General features: G+C 35.7%; 1 protein-coding gene across 1 annotated transcript in view; it reads left to right on the forward strand.

The window, feature by feature from the left end:
- Nucleotides 1-13,212, forward strand: part of Snx27 (sorting nexin 27) — a 29,528-nt gene extending 16,316 nt beyond the window's left edge. Inside the window, exons 2-9 of the mRNA XM_068766510.1 lie at nucleotides 6,261-6,363; nucleotides 7,634-7,904; nucleotides 8,484-8,581; nucleotides 9,077-9,320; nucleotides 9,845-10,008; nucleotides 10,610-10,799; nucleotides 11,330-11,532; nucleotides 12,637-13,212. Of these exons, the coding sequence (XP_068622611.1) occupies nucleotides 6,261-6,363; nucleotides 7,634-7,904; nucleotides 8,484-8,581; nucleotides 9,077-9,320; nucleotides 9,845-10,008; nucleotides 10,610-10,799; nucleotides 11,330-11,532; nucleotides 12,637-12,705 (1,342 nt within the window). The 3' untranslated portion in view covers nucleotides 12,706-13,212. The remainder of the gene's footprint in view (nucleotides 1-6,260; nucleotides 6,364-7,633; nucleotides 7,905-8,483; nucleotides 8,582-9,076; nucleotides 9,321-9,844; nucleotides 10,009-10,609; nucleotides 10,800-11,329; nucleotides 11,533-12,636) is intronic.
- Nucleotides 13,213-21,574: the final 8,362 nt, after the last annotated feature.

Genomic DNA, 21,574 nt, shown 5'->3' on the forward strand with positions numbered 1-21,574 from the left:
TATTATTTGTATTTTCTTGTTCTATTGACATTATTGCAAGATTTTTTAGTCTTAATTGACTCATTGTAGAACGTAGATAATTTTTTATCAACTTCAATTTTGAGAAGCTTCTTTCGCAACTAGCGACACTGATTGAAATTGTTAAAAAAATTCTTTACAAAATTACAATGTTGGAAACAGAATTTTCATTTATTATTCAAGAAAGAAAACAAATATGAAATGAATAAGTTGCTTTTTACAACTATAAGTAAATATAAAAATGCCGCCCCAAGGTAAGTGCCGCCCGGTGCGGACCGCACCATTAAATCGAAAATCGTCAAATACCGCCAAGGTGTTTTTTTGCAAATATTGTCAGTAAAACCCTGAAAAATAATGGGCGACTTACGGAGACAGCGATTTACCCATTATTTTTCTGCGGGGGTCACATGCCTTGGTAAAAACAGTCGAAACACTGTCCGCTGGCTCCCTAGAGGCTTCTGAAGTGATCGAGGGCATGCGGACACATGGTGTCCGACGCGGCCTCTTGGACCCAACATGATGGCAGTCACATGGTGTCCGTCGCGGCCCACTCAACTAAACATGGTTTTTAGTCTGGCGTTCAACGTGTTAATTATTGTAATTGTCCTGTAGCAATTCAGGTTCCCTCTCGGTTGGTCGGAATTCTTAGCGGGTGTTATCGTAGAGTGATATCCTAAAACGAGGTCTCCTCATGTGGACCTTGAGGTTTGGTCAATCCATGGAGCGTTTACCGAATCGATCTAAGATCTTGACCGCCCAATCCAGAAGATTAGTATGTTACGACCTGAGTCCAGACTGCCTCAGGAGCCATCGAGCTTTGATACTTTAAAAGAGGTTATACGCTAAGTGTCATCAAACCTGTAGAACCTCCTAATGTTATTTGGGCAGCAGTGAGATTCCGGTAAAAAAAAATTGTAACATATTATGTTATAGTGAGAATAGCATAGTAATTAGAAGTGTATGTTATTACCTTGAGACTTTTGCTAATGAGCTTTACATCCACCCCTTTAAAGTTTTTATATCAATAACGGAATTTTTTGCGGAAAATTTTGCGGAAGTCGATACTAAGACCATAAATCATTGTCCAGTGGATTAAGAACAGAACTAGATGACGACTAGTCTTCAGTTCTGAAGATGTCCAGAACATTCTTTTCTAATCTAGATTGAATGGATTGAGCTTTATGACCCGGCGTCGAGTCTTACTTAAAGGAGAAAGGACCAATATTTAGCCACTTCCGCACATGCAGTGGTAGTCGTGTAACAAAGTGCACCGCCCGCTAGCCCGCTGATAAATGCGTATGCGGCAAACAATGCGAATTACACAACTGCCACCGTCAAATCACTCAACACGTGTTTCACCCCTCTACGGGGTATCTTCTAGGAGTTATGTTACACCGATTAGTGCCAAACACAGAGTCAACAAGTTGGTACCCCTGCATGTGCGGAAGTGGCTAAATATTGGTCCTTTTCTTAATTAGCTTATATAATGTTAAATGATTTGGTTTTAATGAGAATTTTTATCATAGTAAAGATGGGTAGCTCGCGAGCTAAAGAGAAGAAAGATATATTATATCTTTGCAAAAGATATAATCACACTCCAGCGCGCGCGTTTCAATAGTATCTCTATGTTTTTACACTTAAGACTCAATTTTCGTCATGATTTACGGTTCGTTCAGAGTTTGAGAGAAAGAGATGGGCTTATATAGCAATTTACATGTAAAAGATAGAGACTGATAGCTATTGCATGTTTGTATTAAAAATGTAAACTACGGATTTTCGGAACGACATCACGCGTATAGCTTTTTTGTATTTTAAGACTAAAGACATAAAATGCTTAATAGGTAGCAAATGCAATCAAAAAATCTCACAAATTCGCCATAATTTTCAAGGTTGTATTATTTCAATTTCACACGTTTTATTCCGCCTTACTGAGTTCTAAGTTTGAGCTAAAAGAATCGAAGATATGAAGGATATATCTTTAGTCTCATCTGCCTTATTCTTTCTCCGAACCTTACTGAGTTAAATGAGTTAAAGATATAAGAGTGTTATATATCCCAAGATCGAAAACATAAATCACTCTTCTTATCGGGTATACATTTTATATATCTCTAATATGTAGTTTGATCAATAAAATATATATTGTGAACATTACGTGGTGACAAATCTGTTGCCGTGTCTATGGTGGGTGGTCACGATGACCCAATTGGGAGGCGTCGAAGAGTTCTGCTACCAGTTCTACCAATGTCCGAGCACGGGTTTCGAGATATACGACCTGGTTAGTCCTGGACGGGTCGGGAACATCACCAGGTGAAAACTTGTAGTGTTCTATTTTTAATTTACAGAACTTTCTTTTACCTTTATATCACCAGGTAGACTCCTGAAAAGCTTGGGCGTCTTTGAAAGATCATCAGGATGTTTGGTCTTACGTTGTCTGTATCTAGTTTGAATTTATTTTATCGACTTTCAAAATAATTACTAGACATGCAGTAAACATTGAAATTTTAATAAAAACTTGTCCAAGTCTTGAGAAACTCGCTTTTTGACGTAAAAGGATGTTATTGAAATACGAACGTTTTAAAAGATATTTTTTCTTGAAAGCAATGATCACGGATCGACACTGAGTGACGTCATCAATTCAGGTCAATATTAATTAGTTTGTATCGAAAAAACAGCGTCAAATGTATCATTAAAATTTACAAGCGATTTAATTTTTTTGCTTTTTTTATTTTTAACACATTCCATGCCATGTGGGGCGTGAAGAATCCCTGCTGCACTTTCCGTTCAGGCCATTTGCAGTTCTCATTGAAAAACAATGGATTCTTAAACAAATGAATCGCGTGCGTAATGCATTTTGAAATTTATAACTTTTTTCCGTTAATTATATATGTAATTATTTTGCAGTATTGAAAGTGTAAAGCAGAGTTCGCCAAACTTTTTTGTGTCGTAGACCCCTTGCCATGTTTTTCCGTGTTGGGTAGACCCCCTACTTACCTGATATTGATTTTCTATAAATTTCTAACTGTAGTGAAGTTTAGTGTTAAAAACTTAAAGTAAAAAAACATGTTAATTTATACATTTATTAATTGAATTTAAATTAAAACTACTCAAAATAAATTTTATATCTGTTATGTAAAATATACGTGACATATTAATAATTTTTTACTTCATAGGTACTTTTATAAATAATGTAAATATTTTGATATTATAAGATAGTATGATGTAAGTAAATAGGTACTATCAGTGTATGCACCCTCAAATTTTTTCTCGCTGACGTAGACCCCTTGCAGGTTGTCATAGACCCCTAGGGGTCGATATAGACCACTTTGGGAATCACTGGTGTAAAGCATATGTCTAAAATGACTTATTAATTTTTAAAATATGGGTCGTATACGCCCCACGCGGTCTAAATGGAATATCTTAAAAAAATGATGTATCATGGAATGTGTTAAATAAAAAGAGTGTGAGTGTATTTATTTAATCTATATTAATTGTTTAATTTTTATAGTTAGTTCTGATAATAATAAGTGTCTTTTCACGTGCGATTTCGTTGCGTTGACATTACTGTATATTAGGACTGGTATATATTGACATAGCCGTCTCCCGATAAAGGAATTAGTCATATAGAATAAATATAAAATATAACTAGTAGTAAGATTCAAGAAGAAATTGCCTATTTTATTTAATATTCTTTATTGTACATGTTAAGATACAATTAAAAAGTTTTACAATAATACACAAAAAAGTACAATGGGCGGTCTTATCACACAAGGCAATCTCTTACAGACAACCATAGCATGGAAAAGGTAAAAGTACTAATAATGGGTAGTTTATGTGTACAAAAAAATACATATTTACAAACTAACATAAACATACATAGACATACATACATATGTATATCTAATATATAAAATTCTCGTGTCACGGTGTTCGAACTTGAACTCCTCTGAAACGGCTTGACCGATTTTTACCAAATTTTATATGCGTATTTAGTAGGTCTGAGAATCGGCTACTATCTATTTTTCATACCCCTAAGTGATAAGGGCTGTTCACCCGTAATTTCTTTTTTTGACGATATTTTTTGTTTTTATTTTTTTATGATACAACATACAAAAATACATACAACCCTAAATTTTCACCCCTCTATGATCAACCCTTATTTTTAAATTGAAAATTAAAAATATTTTTTTTTGCAAAACAACGTTTGCGGGATCAGCTAGTAACATATATACTTATAATAAATAAGGTTTAATACATATTATAAATATAATACAATAATAAATAAAAACATCTAACTGACTTTTATCAGTATTAACCTAAAGTAAGAAAGGTAATATAAAAGGTTTTATTGTTTTTTACGCGATAAACTTGCGGCAATATAACGATTGAACAACACTTTAAAACTAAGGTTTTGTGTTTTTAAATCGATTATTTTACTTGAGATTTATACTTGCGTAATTTAACTTATGACACTGTGATAAAAAAGTAAAGCTAATTTGTTTATAAATTATAAATTCTTTATTTATTATGTTTAATACTAGACAAAAATAATTACGTTTAAAAAACTTTTAAGTTAAACGGTTTTTTGATACCCATATTATGGTGGTTGTAGAAAAATATGTACCTAGTCCGCCATATTGGAACGGCGCCATCTTGAATTTTAAATTTTGGCATAATCATCGTGTTTTACTAGTGTAGCCGTTTCATTTGATACTCATATTGAGGGGGTTAAAGAAAAATTGTAATCCGCCATTTTGTATCGGCGGCCATCTTAGATTTATAATGTTATTGATTTTATTATATTGTATTGTCATCTAAATTAAATGTGTGTACCAAATTTCAGATCAATCTGACAACGGGAAGGTGCTTAAATTTCAATTTTTAATTTTGACCCAAATAAACAAATTCCGTACGGGTCGAACTAAATAAAACCGTTTAAAAATACTACCATTATGGTGTACTTACATGATTAATTATAATTACCAGGATTAAGACAGTAATTTGTTGAATTATAATGCAATATATAGTAATAAGTCAGTAATTGAGAAATATTGCTTAGACCAATGATCATTTCTCCTGTATGAACAACACTGCGTCATTATCAGCGGCGAACACGGGGAATTCCACAGAAATATATTTTTTTCATTTACATCGATACATGAATATACACAATTCTACTTCGGACTTTCTGTTCTTATATACAGGCGTCCCTCGTTTAACACGGTACTTGTAAAACACGGTTTCGATATTACACGGTACAAGAATTGAGATTAATATAACACGGTTTCGATATTACACGGTAAAACACGGTTTTGAAATACATAACACGATTTTGAAAAATATGCATTGGAAATTTGAATTTTTTTTCCGTTCAATAAGGGAAATTTTTCGTTGAAAAAGATCCTTCAGTTGTACGTAGCGGAAAATTTAAAAGAGAATTGAATAGTTCTTTAGCTCCTTATAGAGAAATTCTGAAAGAATTGCAAGATCGAAATAGGCAGGTAGTTGCTACTACGTCAGATAACCTTTGTCATGATGGAGAAATAACTAGTGAAGAGGAGTTTCAACCAACCTGGAGAAAAAAAAGTAGATTAGCTGTAATTTCTGATGAGAGTGATGATGAAAATTAATTTTGTAATCGTAATAAGCTGTTTCTACTTGTTTTATAGTATGTAATTATAATTATTAGTCTTTGAATATATTTTTTGTTGTATTTTTTAATTTTTGTATTTCATCATAAAATTGAATTTCATTTATTTTTCTTAATAAAAACTTGAAGGTAACTACCTTTTTCATTTATGTAGTATTTGGAACGAAATTTCAGCTATCATAAAATTTTACACCTTAAGATTTGGTTTTGATATAACACGGTACACATTGCCTTTATTTATATTATTTCAAGGTTTCGTATAACACGGTTTCGATATAACACAAGACAAGGTCTTGATACTACACGGTATACCTTGTTTCGAATAACACGGTTTCGATATAGCACGGTACGAATTAACCGTGTTATACGAGGGACGCCTGTACATACTAACCTACTGTTTCTTTATTCTCTCTGTGATAAGTGCAATCGAAGTCATATTATATATATTTTCTACCGTGTATAATAAAGATTATAAAATTACATTTAAAAATTACTATTAACATATGTAGATATGTGAACAAAATGATCGTAAAATTTGTTACATTTTTACGATTGTGTATACCCTGTAATAAATTAATATAATTGCTTGTTACAGCAATGGGGTGAACGTCGAAGGAGCGACCCACAAGCAAGTGGTCGATCTGATTAAATCCGGTGGCGACTGTCTCACTCTAACAGTTATCTCTGTCACACAAAAGGTGAGACTAAACAAGTATTTATGTAGAAATGTAAATCAAGTTTTATTGTTGACGTAAATATCTATGATGTGGTGATTATCTGTGGCAGAGTTCCCCTAACGTTTTTGTGTCGTAGACCCCTTGCCATGTTTTTCCGTGTTAGGTAGACCCCCTACTTACTTTGACTTTGATTTCCTGTAAATTTCTAACTGTAGTGAAGTTTAATGTTAAAAACTTAAAGTAAAAACACATGTTGATTTATACATTTAATAATTGAATTTAAATTAAAACTACTCAAAATTAAACTTCGTATCTGTTATGTAAAATATACCATACATTAAATAAACATAAAATAAACTATAAATAAAATAACATAAGCAATGAGTGAATATTTTAGTGAGAAGGATGAACCTGATGCTTTAATAATAAATTATCAACATTTGGCGTCAATTTTGTAAGGGTTAATCTTAAATCTCCTCGGCTGATGATGTCCAACATCCTACAACTTACACAATTTTATAAACATATATAATATTTTTTTTACTTCATAGGTACTTTTATAAATAATGTAAATGTTTTGATATTATAAGATAGTATGATGTAAGTAAATAGGTACTAGCAGTGTATGTGTTGAGATCCACTATCGTGGACCCCCATTTTTTTTTCGCTGACGTAGACCCCTTGCAGGTTGTCATAGACCCTTAGGGGTTGATATAGACCACTTTGGGAATCACTGATCTATAGGTCTAAGAAGACACAAGGTCACATCGCTTGTGCAACCTACTGTCGTTGGGGCCGAAAGGTTCTTGAGTCGCGACCACGATCAAGTAAACGTGGCGTGGGTAGGCGCCCAATAGGTGGACCAACGATATCCATGGATGAAATGTCACAGACCTGAGAACAGGCTGATGAAACTCCGTGGACTTACATATATATATATATATATATATATATATATATATATACATATCATTTCCAACTTGTGCCATTTTCTATGAAGTAATTTACGGTGTGGAAACTAGTGTGTGTGTGTTGTATTTTTGAATCTAGCAATGGAAGATTCTTGAACACGGGAAAAGAAACCAAATCACAGTAAATTGGGGAAATAAAAAAGTACAACTATAGGTCAACCGATGGCTGGTGGGGCTGAAAGGTTCTCCGGTGGCGACCAAGAATAGGTAGACGCGGCGTGTCTCGTGAAGTCTTTATCAAGACCGGCTATCGTTGTGATTTTTGGAGAGGCATATGCATTGATGATGAAAATTAGCTTTGCAAATTAATGATGCTTCAGGAGGCTGAGCGGCTGGAGCCGGGTGATGAGTCAGCGCCGGTGGGCGTGATCGGCGGCGCCGCCAACTCGCGCGCCGCGGTTTACCAGAAGTACGACTACACGGACAAGCGCTCGCTTCCCGTGTCCATCCCGGACTACCGCGTGGTGATGGAGCGCACCACGGGCCGGTCCTTCGTGGCCTTCAACGTGCACATGGCCGGCAGACACCTCTGCAGCCGCCGCTACAGGGAGTTTGCTGCCCTGCACCAGCAGCTGAGGAAGGAGTTCCTCGGTAAGTTCATTATCATGCATATCTTCTTTTCTCTATGTGTCGTAGACTCTGTGTTTGGCACTAATCGGTGTAACATAACTCCTGAGGATGCCCCGTGGAGGGGTGAAACACGTGTTGCGTAATTTGGTGGTGGCGGTTGTGTGATTTGCGTTGTTTGCCGCATATGCATTTATCAGCGTGCTAGCGGGCGGTGCATTTCATTGCACGACTACCACTGCATGTGCGGAAGTGGCTAAATATTGGTCCTTTTCTTACTTAGGATGGACTTCTGCGAGGCAACGCCTGATTCCATTAAATCTCTATGTGTCGTGTTCATTACCGAGATCGTGACCCTCGTCAGAAAGTTTTTACCCCCAATAGATTGCTCTATCTGTGCCGATATAGTATACAAGATACATTGTCAATAACAGTAATAACAGTATACAGTACAGTACAGTAAACAGTAATAACAGTCAATAGCGTCAAGCAATACATAAACAATAAAATACAAAACAACGTGTCGATGCTGAGATAGATTTACGAAGGCAGTGGTACAATTTCAAAATATTACAAAGACTTGATGTAAAGTTCCATTTGCAGGTTTCAACTTCCCGAAGCTGCCCGGCAAGTGGCCGTTTACGTTGAGCGAGCAACAGCTGGACGCTCGGCGCCGAGGTCTCGAGCAGTACCTGGAAAAGGTGATCACACACCCCTTAATTTACGTCATCATCCTACCAAGGTTTCTTTGGAATAGCTTGTAAGCATGGCTAAAATACCAATATACAAATAAAAATACTATAAGGTGTGAAGACGAAGGTTTCTGATCAGTGTGTGTTGCTGGTGATTACATGGAGCTGATATGTGGCTGATTGATGGTCATCCAGAAAGCAAAAGAAAGAACTATGAGGAAACATTCGCTGCAAGATCGAAATACAAATGAGATCCGCAGAAGAACGAACATCACCAACGTTTCTCGAAGGATTGCTCGTCACATCATCAAGGACATGAACATCCTTTGTGACAACTGCCAAAATATTCTCGAGTGGCGAGTTCGCCACTAAGTAGACCGATGACATACAGTCAAGGTCGTGGAAAGTCCCTGGGTACGGGCAGCGCAAGACTAGTTATTCTGGAATCCTATGCCTTGTAGTGGGAATGATGTTGCAGTTGCATTATATTAGTGTGTATTGCAGGTGTGTGCTGTGCGTGTGATTGCGGAGTCGGAGGCGGTGCAGGAGTTCCTGACGGAGGGTGAGGAGTCATGCGCGTCGCCAGTCGAGCTGAAGGTGCTTCTGCCGGACCGCGGCGTGGTGGCCGTGGGCGTGGCGCGATCAGCCAACGCCGACCACGTGTACCGCGCCGTCTGCGACAAGATCGCGCTCGATGCTAGCCTCCGCCCTTACTTCTACCTCTTTGAGATCGTTGAGTATAACTTCGGTAAGTTTCCAACAATACTTACCTAGTCTTTTATTATACTTGATGCATAAAAGCCATAGAGCCAGTCGAAGTAGTGAACTAATATCCTTAAAAGATGAGGATAAAAAATATTCATTCAACTTTTATTAGAACTCTTAATGATTGGACTCTTTTTTTTTACTTTGCTTCAAATGATGGTGGTATGGTTGTGGTAAAGAAACAGGAAGAATCTCTACTAATTAAAAAAAGTTTATACAGATTTTCTTCCCCACTTCCCAAAGTACTCCAGATGGATCCAAGGGTTTCGAGGAGACTCGATTAAGATCTACATTGGCTCATCAAAAAATAGAGGTCCACAATTGGGTACAAGAAAATTTATTTGATTTCGTTAGCGAATAACTTGAAACTCAGCTAAAATGGCTGCCTATCTTTGGGGTAGGTATTTCCTTATAGTGGGTCTTTTCGGTTTATGATGATAATGAAACTTTTTAAATAAATTTGATCTAAAAATCTAACATACAGGAAATATTTTTGTTTGTGTGTAGAACGAAAGCTGCAGCCAAACGAATGTCCGCACTCGCTGTACGTGCAAAACTACTCGACTGCGTCGGCCAGCTGTGTGTGTGTTCGTAAGTGGCTGTTCTCCCCGGAGAGGGACGAGGCCCTCGCCCGGGCTCATCCTGCCGCTGCTGCTTTCCTCTTCTGGCAGGTGAGATTTACATCTGGCACCATGGTGAAGTTGTAATAAATGACCACAATACCACACAGTAGCCCTGAAATTGCAGAAGTATGTCTGATCCCGTCTTCATAAACGAGGTAAAATCTTCATAACCTATCCTTGCCTCATGGACAAGCATGAGAAAGCATTTTTCCCTCGCAAAACATCGATGGTAGACCGTCGGGAACAGAGTATGAGTTCCACGATCGAGCCAATCGGGGCTGACGGCGCGATATCAAAAAGGTATAGGTGTGGTATTGAAGACAATAAAGATATGCGATATTGTGCATTATTCACTATAACATCTTTTAATTCGGATGAATTAAAGTAAGGACTAAATAGAAGCTTGTCTTTCAAGTGGCTTTGTTTCTTTACTTCACCCCACCAACCTGCGTCGAACCGTACATATGACCTCATCAGCGATACAAAGTGAAGATATCTTTGTCGAAGTGAAGTGTTTGAGGAGTTAAGAAGTATGCGAATTGAAAATATTTTAGTGTTTATACTCGGCGCCGTGAAATAGAAGATAGAGATGGAGTTCCAGTGGCTTTTTATTTTGAGCCTTTTTTTAATTGTTGTGTGGTGGTTGCAGGCGGTGGAGGACGTGAACCGAGGTGTGTGCGTGGCCGGCAACCGTCTGTACCAGCTGAAGGCTCTGCAGGACGTGCGTCGTGCGGGCGACTATCTCGCTCTGGCGCGCGCGCTGCCCGGCTACGGCGACATCGTGTTCCCGCCCGCGCGCACCGACGCACGCGCAGCGCCTGCGCTCGTCGTCGCCGTCGGTTAATACACATTTCTTTTTTTGGGGGGGGGGGGGGGCTTCCAGATGTTCAAGATACCACCAAGGCTCCACCCATATTCTTCATATAGAAACCCACTGCAAAGCATAAGCCATCCAGCGAAATCCCGCGACCGTGACTATGTGATCGCTCCACCTACTGCCATTAGAAGAACCTTCAGCCCCAGCGGCGATTGTCACAGGCAATGTGGCCCGCCCACTGTCATTTCAGACGAGCATTTCTTCAAACTACGTCTTTAACCTTGTAACGCAGTCTATTATGTTATACAAGACAGCAAAGGTTTAAGTATGGATTCATGTCCTGTAGTTTTTTTTTTTTTAAATTTCGGATATTTTGTATGCCCCTCACCAAAGAGATCCTAAATAGTCCTTTATAGTTTACATAAATTATAAAAATCATATATTTTATTACTCTCACTGTGTGATACTATACTTATACTATAAATATTAGTAACACCCTGTGTATGACTATTTTTGAAATTAATAATTATAATTAATAAATACGTTGAGCAGGTTGGAACGGTTTGAAGCTGTCTGCATGGAGCGAGACGGAGGGCGAAGGCCGGGAAGGAGAGGCCGGACCTACGTTGGAGCTGGCGTGGCGCGACGTTCGGGAGTGGCGAGCTGATGATGCAGCCGCCGCCGCGCGCCTTCTCTACCGCCGTCCGGACCGCCCAGACCGCCCGCCCACAGCGCTAGCCCTCCACACGCCCTACGTCAGTACACATAATAACATTACTCTATGATTGATATATATCTCCAAGACCACTATCAAAATTTTATATATAGAATTGCATTTCTGACGTGGCAATGAGCGAAACATATCGCTCGTGACAGCAGCTACTGGGAACGAAAGGTTCTCGAGCTGCTACCAGCCGATAGAAGGGATGTGGGCACGCCCTTCATTAGATGGACCGACGACATAGTTAAAAAGAAGTTAATTATTGTCACACATTCCCTATAATACTATATTTGTAAAGAGCTACTTTTGAGGTTCCCTCTTAAGGCTCTGTTCACTCCGCAGTATCGAGGTGGACACGGTCTCGGCCCAGCTCTTCACGGGGCACGGGGTTCTCTGAGTACCTCCACAGGTTCAAGCTCAAGGAGGACCCCTTGTGCTTCTTTGAACCGGGCGTGGACCAGACCGTGATCCACCTTGTGGCCTAGTGTCCCGCATTCGGGGGACTCTGGCTCGAATTCGAGTGCTGGTCTGGCGTTAAAATCAGGGAGGAGATAATAGCCTCCCTGATAGGCGAAAAAGAAACTAGGAAAGAATTCCTCGCTTGTTGCAAGAAAATAGTTAAAAACGTTATACAAAAAAAATAAAAATCCAAATATACAATAAGAAATGTGATAAAATGTGATAAAATAAAACTCAAATGTAATATAATGTATTATAGAAAATAAGTAAAAATGTAAAATAAAAATGTAAAATGAAAAAATGTAAAAAGAAAAGAGGAAAGAATGATAGATAAACAGAGCAAAAGGGTAAGAAAGTAGAAATGTAGCATGAAAGATAGATAATAGACCGAAAGAGAAAGTAAAATATCAAAGAGAGAGAAAATAAAAAATCGTGAAAAATTAAATTGCAAATAAAGCCCTTTTCCCACCATAAATAGGGGTACGAGAGGCCCCCAATAGCGGAGGTCATAAAAAAAAAGGCTCTGTTCACCAGAACTGCCTTCCGAGCTGGTAGTGTTCTATAGGGACAACAATGCTGACATTTTATGTTGATTGACGATTCAAGTGTCATAGCCTATTCGAAAAAAAAAATGTATTTCAGAACCAATATCTAAAAATATATTGTTTTGTTATTACAGTATCAATTCCTGTGCAACTGCATGGATAGAATAGCAGAAGAGGCGAGCTGGATCGACACCGGAGAATAGACGGAACCACGTCGGCTAGCAACTAAGGAATTACAACGGTATTATGAACGCGGGCCGCCATTTTGCGTGCGACGCTAAACAAAATGGCGGACACGCGCGTGGAATGGCGGCACGAAAACTCTTGTTACACTTATAGTAATGTATTAGATTAATTTTGTTTAAATGTGATTATTTATCGAAAATTTTTTAGATTTAATTTGTGTGGGGATGTCACGTGCGGGGTTGCCATACCGCGGTCGACACTGTGATAGCAACACTTTCGGTTTCGTTGTGTACTTACGAATTATTTAAGATTTAAATGATTCTTAGGATTAGGCGCATCGTCTTTTTGGAAGTATGGTGGTACAATGTACACATGAAGTATAAATGAAATATCAAGTATACTAAACAAAATACAAAGGTTATCGTGAAAAAAAATTACGGTCGCGTTCAGGGGACTAGAATCTCCAGTTTTCATTTACAAAACTATTTAGTTAAATTAAAATGTAATCAAAAATCACGTAGATAACACGGAACAGTGTTAAGTGTTTTCATTAAAAATATTTCCCAGCTCTATATATAGAGATTTCACTACTAAAGTATTTACATTATATAGAAAAAAAAAGTTTTAACATATGTAGTTATACGACTCGTTCGCCATCATATTAAAACTATATAGTAGAGGTTATGTAAGTTTTCACTGCATTATCTGTTTAGGCGCGCTTTTCGTATACGTCAAACTGACAGATGTCACTTTTGACAGGTCAAATTTGACAGATGTTATAGTGATGCACCCGCCTCCCCGTAATAAACATCGATACTGTATGTTTTTTTTACTTTTATAAAATATAGATTTTTTACACATGTGCAAATGTGTCTTGTATTCGATGAATTATGTGAAACAGATTGTTTTAAAAGTAATGTATATTGAAAAACGCGTCTTTATAATGAATTGAGTCTAAGGACTAAGTAATATATTTAAAGTTAAGCGAAATGTCTTTAGATTAAAATTAACCGCCTTTATTATCATTAATTTTAAGGTTTATCGCGATGGCGGGTTTATTAAGTATAACGGTCTACAAAAATGTGTTACAAACGGAAAAGTTTTTGGAAATCTAATTTAAGACATTAAATCAATTATAAATAACATTAAATTTAAGTGGTTTTAAACTTGTTTATCACTTGTTTTATCTTTAAAATCACTTTAATTATCTATGCACATTGGCTGCATGTCAGTGGTGTCCTTTGCCTTACTTAAATTTTTGGTATATATAAAATTCGTTATTTGTTATCTATTATGATTATACTGTAGAATTTTTGCTAAAATTATAACCGGAGAAGGTTGATACCTGTAATAAACTTTTAATTACTGTTTTATCTGTTATACAAAAATCCAATTTTTTTATTTTGTCTATGGCATTATGTCAATGGTGTCTTTTGCCTCATATTTAACTGGTTTAAAATTCGTTATGTGTTATCTGTTAGTCTTGCTTATACTGTGAGTATAACTAGAAAAAATTAAACATTGAATGTTGATAATGTTATCTGTTATATTGGACAGTCAATGGAAACTGGTTAAAAATTATTTTTTGACTAAATGTGTCCGAGGACCTTGCTGGGAATGGTCTATTACCACTGGTGGGTTGCACAATCTTATATATAATGAATTTTTGTGTTAATATACCACATATATGAAAAATATACGAGTTAAACATATACTCAGAAACATTTCCAAATCAAGTTATATATATGTTAGGAAATTATGGAGTCGGCTTTTTATTTATTTTATTCTAAATTCAAAACTAGATAAATAGTATTCAAGAATCTTTCACATTTTTTGGTACTATTTATCTATTTATATTTCTTGCTATACTCAGTCTCATCACGATATCTTTGTTAGCATAAAACACAGAAGTTTAAAATTTCGAAGGAATATTCCTTTTGACAAGTACAGGTCAGCTAACAACAGATTTTATGAAATAGCACTCGCAACGTTTGAAGGGGCGTGTCTACCAGGATAATAAGGCCTTGTGGCTATTTTCTTTGTCGTCTCACTCGCACATGCATATACAATTTTCCTTCTCACTCTAACTCACTGGACGAAGTATGTAAATAAGAATTTGTTACATAGTCTTATACGTCAAGATAATACGGAGACGGATTCTTATCTTACTCTATATAATAAATTTCGTTTGAGGTATATTTTACACATTGCGGTAATATTTACGAAATATCAACTAGGTTTCCCTCGCACTCGCACATTTTTGAATTTTTTATGCCACTTAATTTATCGATCTAGGAATCACGAAAAGATTTCTATACAAAAATGTATTCCATAGTATCTAACACATAAACGTATATAAAAGTTCTCTCCTTTATAAGCAAACGCTTGTATATCTGAATATTACTGTCAAAAAAAAAGTAATCAATATTTGCAACTGAAACATGGTGTATGGACCTTATTAACGAACTATGGAGAAGGCTTTGTTCTATTTCTCTATGAATTAGATAGGAGATCCGAAGATGAAGAAAAGTGATGTAAATAGTTCAGCGTATTGGCAAGATCTGGCAGTGGGCGTGTCATAGCACTAGAACAGATGATCGCTAAAGCCTTAAGGTTCTAAAGAAGTGACCACAGACCTGAAAGTGCAGCGTAAGATCACACTCACCAGGAACGATGAGGATATATATAACAGTATCTAAAATTAAAAGTATATATACAGATCTTAGCATTCAAGATTTTTTAGTCGATCGAAATGTGTTGAACTTGGTTTGTTTTTTTACAAGAATATATTATAATGTATATCGGAAAAATATTTAAATTTGATTTAATATAGAAACTATCCAGTTTCTGAACGGATTTTATTAGATCAACAGTAAGAGACGGTGGGATCTAACAATATATATATATAAATATATGTTCACTTCAATGTACAGGCCTTCCCCAAAGATTGCTACGACCGTCGGTCCAGCTAGTGGGCGACACCTGCCCACCTCGTGACCACCACTCTAGAACCTTCCAGCTCCACCTGTCATCGATTGCACGAGCGATGTGCCACGCCCACTGCCACGCCCACTGCCACGCCCACTGCCACTTCACACGAACAATTCTTCAAACCACGTCGGTGGTCGTGGTTCTCGGAAATCAAGTCTGTTCAGATAAAACCAGAGGTTAAGGGAGAGCTCTGGTATGTGCGGCAATTGCCGTATTCACATCGATGAACCTTGCGATCGCATCTTGAGTCTTATCCGTATATGCACGTACGACGTAATTCGTGTGACGTGATATTGCTACCACCGCCACTGTTATACAGCCTGAGGGTGTCTCACTCTATCCATAAGCCTTGTGAAAGCCTTAATGAGAACTTGTTTATCGACTTCGTTGTGAGTTAGATACAGGGTGTTTCTCTGTTTGAAGATATTCCAGCACATCTAATTAGAGAGTCCACCACCTTCTTGAAGAAATGTGCTCTACTATAAATTGCTTCGTATCCTATAATTTGACCATATGGTCTTATTCCAAAACTGTCACTGACTTTGATATCAAAGTTTTGGAACTCTTGTAAGACTACCCGCAATAAAATGGCCCGTGATAATATACTTTTAGATAGTGAACCTGAGGAGTAGGTACAGCATCTTTTATCTATATCCTTAATTAAACAAAATATTGCTGTACGAAGTAAACCACCGTGACTTTTATCAAGAAACCCTATGGGATGCTTATATATGCCGGTAGGAATATTATCTGGGTTCCCATAGTTGGGCATCGCTGTTGTGTTTAGTATTTAGTCGAATACATCTGTCACATTTATCGGTGTATGTATACCTCCGACACACAAACTTAGTTTAAAACCAAGAGAATTTATCGGAGTCTTTTTTCTTATCTGAAATATTCAATTTTTATCAACTTTGCCGTTTATCGTATTCGAATGCGCACGAATCTGCATTTTTATATATCTGTCTCTTTCTATTGTAGTCGACGCTACTAATCTAGCGGACTGTCAGTTTCGTCAAATTGAGTTAAAAGATAGAGTGGGTTGTGAATAATTGACCCGTGTTCGCACGAAGGAAGTGCTTTTGATTTATCTCTCAAATATTGTGTGACTTTGCTAAGATCAAAATGTTCGATATATTCCGAGATAAAATGTGAACAGTTTTAACTGTCCTTCAGTCGTGTTCAAACAAGACAATTATTATAAGTAAGAAAAGGACCAATATTTAGCCACTTCCGCACATGCAGTGGTAGTCGTGCAATAAAGTGCACCGCCCGTCAGCCTGCTGATAAATGCGTATGCGGCAAACAATGCGAATCACACAACCCCCACCGCCAAATCACTCAACACGTGTTTCACCCCTCCACGGGGCATCTTCAGGAGTTATATTACACCGATTAGTGCCAAACACAGAGTGAGCACAGTCATTATAATGTCGACACTTGCGACTTTTTTTTCTAACTGACCCTGTTATTTGAGACGTCTTGTTCCTCTATCTTATTTTTGGGCCAGGCATACATTTGTCAATAATTTATTCATTCGTTTTTTGTCTCTCTCATCGTTCACAGTTTCATTTATTTTTTCTCTCTTTCTTTTTTCACATATTTATTAGTTATTGTTTTTCACAATTTCCTTTATACAATTTTTCATTGTTTTAAATTTTTTTATGCAACACATGCTTATATATAGTTAAAGTAATTCCTTATTATAGTTATCACTGTTTTTTTTCGCCTGTTTAATTTATGCGATCACTGTTTTGTTTCGTTTCACATTCTCCACTAATTTTTTGCAAAACGGTAGAAAAATGTGCCGGTTCTCATTATCTCCCATGAGGTATTCTATGCTGCCTTTTCCCTCACATCTGCTTCACAGTCACCTCTTATTCCTCCATATACGGGACAGCGCTTGCCATACTCACAGGATAGTATATATGTACATACATATATGTATATATATTTATGTATGTAAGACAATTTCCGACCTTTTTTTTCCGACCGGCATAACATCCATCATAACACCATTGTTAACAGCGCCATCTATGAAGCGTCAAGGTTAAACAGACACTGCTTTACCGACATCAAATAAGGGCGGATCGATACAAAATAAAATTATTATAGAAACTGATTTATATATATGTCAATATAATGTGGTGTACAGTGGATAAAAAAATTACTTCTAAAAAGAATAAACTCTTGTTTTACAATGCTTCGCTGGTATTCATAGAAGTAGCTTCCTCTTCTAGCTCTATGAACTTCTCTTAAATGCTAAATTATCGCGTTCCAAATATATCTAACTGCCCTCCCTGGCCGCGCTTATATATTGAACGAATTAAATTCTAGAAACATTCTTCATTTCCACTGACCATTAAGCAATTCGTATATTTTGAAATTTCTAGAACTATTTATCTCCCGATGGAGTTACATGTGGATATATGATCACCGATGTAGCTCGAAGAAAGACGAGCAACGTGTTAAGTGGCATTCAACAGGCATAACGCTCATGCAACGAGTGGCTTTGAGACGGTAGAAGTGGAGTGGGTAGACCAGACTTTAGGTAGACCGACAGCAAAGTCAAGATCGGGGGGTGACACGGTCAGCGCAGGACCTGTCATTGTGACAATCTTTGGTCTATACCTTGTAGTGAACATATATTACCTGAAAAGACGATAGAAGACAACCCCGAACGCCAAGCGGAAATCGACCTTAATCCTTTAGTTATAAGGTCGAACCTAACTCGTGTAGTACATCTATATCTATCTATGTATGTACAAAACATAACCAAAAACGAATAAATTTGAAACACCCTCGCTATCTTCCGTTACAGTGTTCATACGTCAATATGTTTCCGAGTTAAAATTTCGAAACCATATATCATTTTTAATCGATTGTACATATATATGACAGTATTAAAATATGTATTAGTGCCATATTGTTTCGTTTTAGTTGATTATTGTTTCACAATTAATATGAACTCTAAATTGATTTTTGAATATAAACAAATGGTAAACTAGCGGTAGAGGATTTGGATTTGTGATTATATTTTTCGGGTTCGATTCCGGAGATACAATTGTAATTAAGTTTATACAATTATATAGATATGCCTTACAAAGAAGTTTCCAAAAGACTGGTAGCAGCGTCCTCTGCGTACCATAATACCACACTGCAATCGCCAATCCGGCTGCCAAGCGTGGCGATTATGATATATCCTCACATAGATATCTTCAGAGAAGGCCTATGCTGTCTATAGGCTGAACGATGTATAATTGGAAAGTCCATCTTTTTTTCCCACTCATATATATATATATATATATATATATATATATATATATATATATATGCCGATAACAGTAATATTCATTATTTAGTACACAAATATTAAGTATTTTAAATTTTTTACATTGTATATATCTATACATATTACTTGTTTCCGTCATATCATATATAAAATAGAGGATTTCCATGTCTTGTTCAAATTTTAATTTTAATATAGAAAACAATTTCCCATATCAGTTACTGTATTTTAAAGCATATATAAATAAATCACGTCTATTCCTAGACAGGTACGACCAATGAGAGAATGAACCTTGTAAATAGAAATTTACATGCATGTAATTGCATGTTTGATTCGATATTACGCAATTACAATATACAGTACAAGTAATTATTAACTATTTGTATAAAACGATTGTCTAAACATCATTCTGCAGCTCATTCTGTTGTCAACAAAAAAATGTGCATAATTCATTGGAATTTTTTTCATACCATAGCATTGAAAATAATAAAACATGTTTGTAAATAGAATATATTTGTTTGTCTATGAATACATCATCTAGCTCTCAATTCGCTTATATATCTGGAATGAAAATGTATATATATACATGTTATGACAATTCCATAATTATAGACAGTATATAGACTTATTGTTTAATTTACACAAATTTTCATTATGGTGTCCAATATAACATGCTAGTTATTTCAGAAAAATACAATACGGTTTGTACAGATAAATATGAAATTGGATTTAATCAAGTGTTTTTGAGAAGTAATATGTGATTATTGGTAATATTTTTGATGATTTGATAATTTTGCATTTTGATATTCAACATGACATGCTAGTTATTTCAGAATAACACAATGCGGTTTGTACATATAAAAATGAAATTGGATTTAATCAAATGTTTCTGAGAAATAATATGTGATGATTGGTAATATTTTTGATGATTTGATAATTTTGCATTTTGATATCGAACATGACATGCTGGTTATTTCAGAAAAAGACACAATGCGGTTTGTACATATAAAAATTAAATTGGATTTAATCAAATGTTTCTGAGAAATAATATGTGATGATTGGTAATATTTTTGATGATTTGATAATTTTGCATTTTGATATCCAACATGACATGCAGGTTATTTCAGAAAAACACAATGCGGTTTGTGCATATAGAAATGAAATTGGATTTAATAAAATGTTTCTGAAGAATAATATGTGATGATTGCTAATATTTTTGATGATTTGATAACTTTGCATTTTGATATCGAACATGACATGCTAGTTATTTCAGAAAAACACAATGCGGTTTGTGCATATACAAATGAAATTGGATTTAATAAAATGTTTCTGAGAAATAATATGTGATGATTGCTAATATTTTTGATGATTTGATAACTTTGCATTTTGATATCGAACATGACATGCTAGTTATTTCAGAAAAACACAATGCGGTTTGTGCATATAGAAATGAAATTGGATTTAATCAAATGTTTCTGAGAAATAATATGTTATGATTGGTAATATTTTTGATGGTTTGATAGCTTTGCATTTTGATATTCAACATGACAAGCTAGTTATTTCAGAAAAACAATGCGGTTTGTGCATATAGAAGTGATATTGGATTTAATCAAATGTTTCTGAGAAATAATATGTGATGATTGGTAATATTTTTGATGGTTTGATAACTTTGCATTTTGATATCGAACATGACATGCTAGTTATTTCAGAATAACACAATGCGGTTTGTACATATAAAAATGAAATTGGATTTAATCAAATGTTCTGAGAAATAATATGTGATGATTGGTAATATTTTTGATGATTTGATAATTTTGCATTTTGATATCGAACATGACATGCTGGTTATTTCAGAAAAAGACACAATGCGGTTTGTACATATAAAAATTAAATTGGATTTAATCAAATGTTTCTGAGAAATAATATGTGATGATTGGTAATATTTTTGATGATTTGATAATTTTGCATTTTGATATCCAACATGACATGCAGGTTATTTCAGAAAAACACAATGCGGTTTGTGCATATAGAAATGAAATTGGATTTAATAAAATGTTTCTGAAGAATAATATGTGATGATTGCTAATATTTTTGATGATTTGATAACTTTGCATTTTGATATCGAACATGACATGCTAGTTATTTCAGAAAAACACAATGCGGTTTGTGCATATACAAATGAAATTGGATTTAATAAAATGTTTCTGAGAAATAATATGTGATGATTGCTAATATTTTTGATGATTTGATAACTTTGCATTTTGATATCGAACATGACATGCTAGTTATTTCAGAAAAACACAATGCGGTTTGTGCATATAGAAATGAAATTGGATTTAATAAAATGTTTCTGAGAAATAATATGTAATGATTGGTAATATTTTTGATGATTTGATAACTTTGCATTTTAGAAGCCAACATGACAAGCTAGTTATTTCAGAAAAACAATGCGGTTTGTGCATATAGAAGTGATATTGGATTTAATCAAATGTTTCTGAGAAATAATATGTGATGATTGGTAATATTTTTGATGGTTTGATAACTTTGCATTTTGATATCGAACATGACATGCTAGTTATTTCAGAAAAACACAATGCGGTTTGTGC

The sequence above is a fragment of the Battus philenor genome, unplaced genomic scaffold (genome assembly GCF_028537555.1).
Source record: "Battus philenor isolate CCGP_79_NKW_IND1 unplaced genomic scaffold, ilBatPhil1.0.hap1 SCAF_21, whole genome shotgun sequence".
NCBI lineage: Eukaryota > Metazoa > Arthropoda > Insecta > Lepidoptera > Papilionidae > Battus > Battus philenor.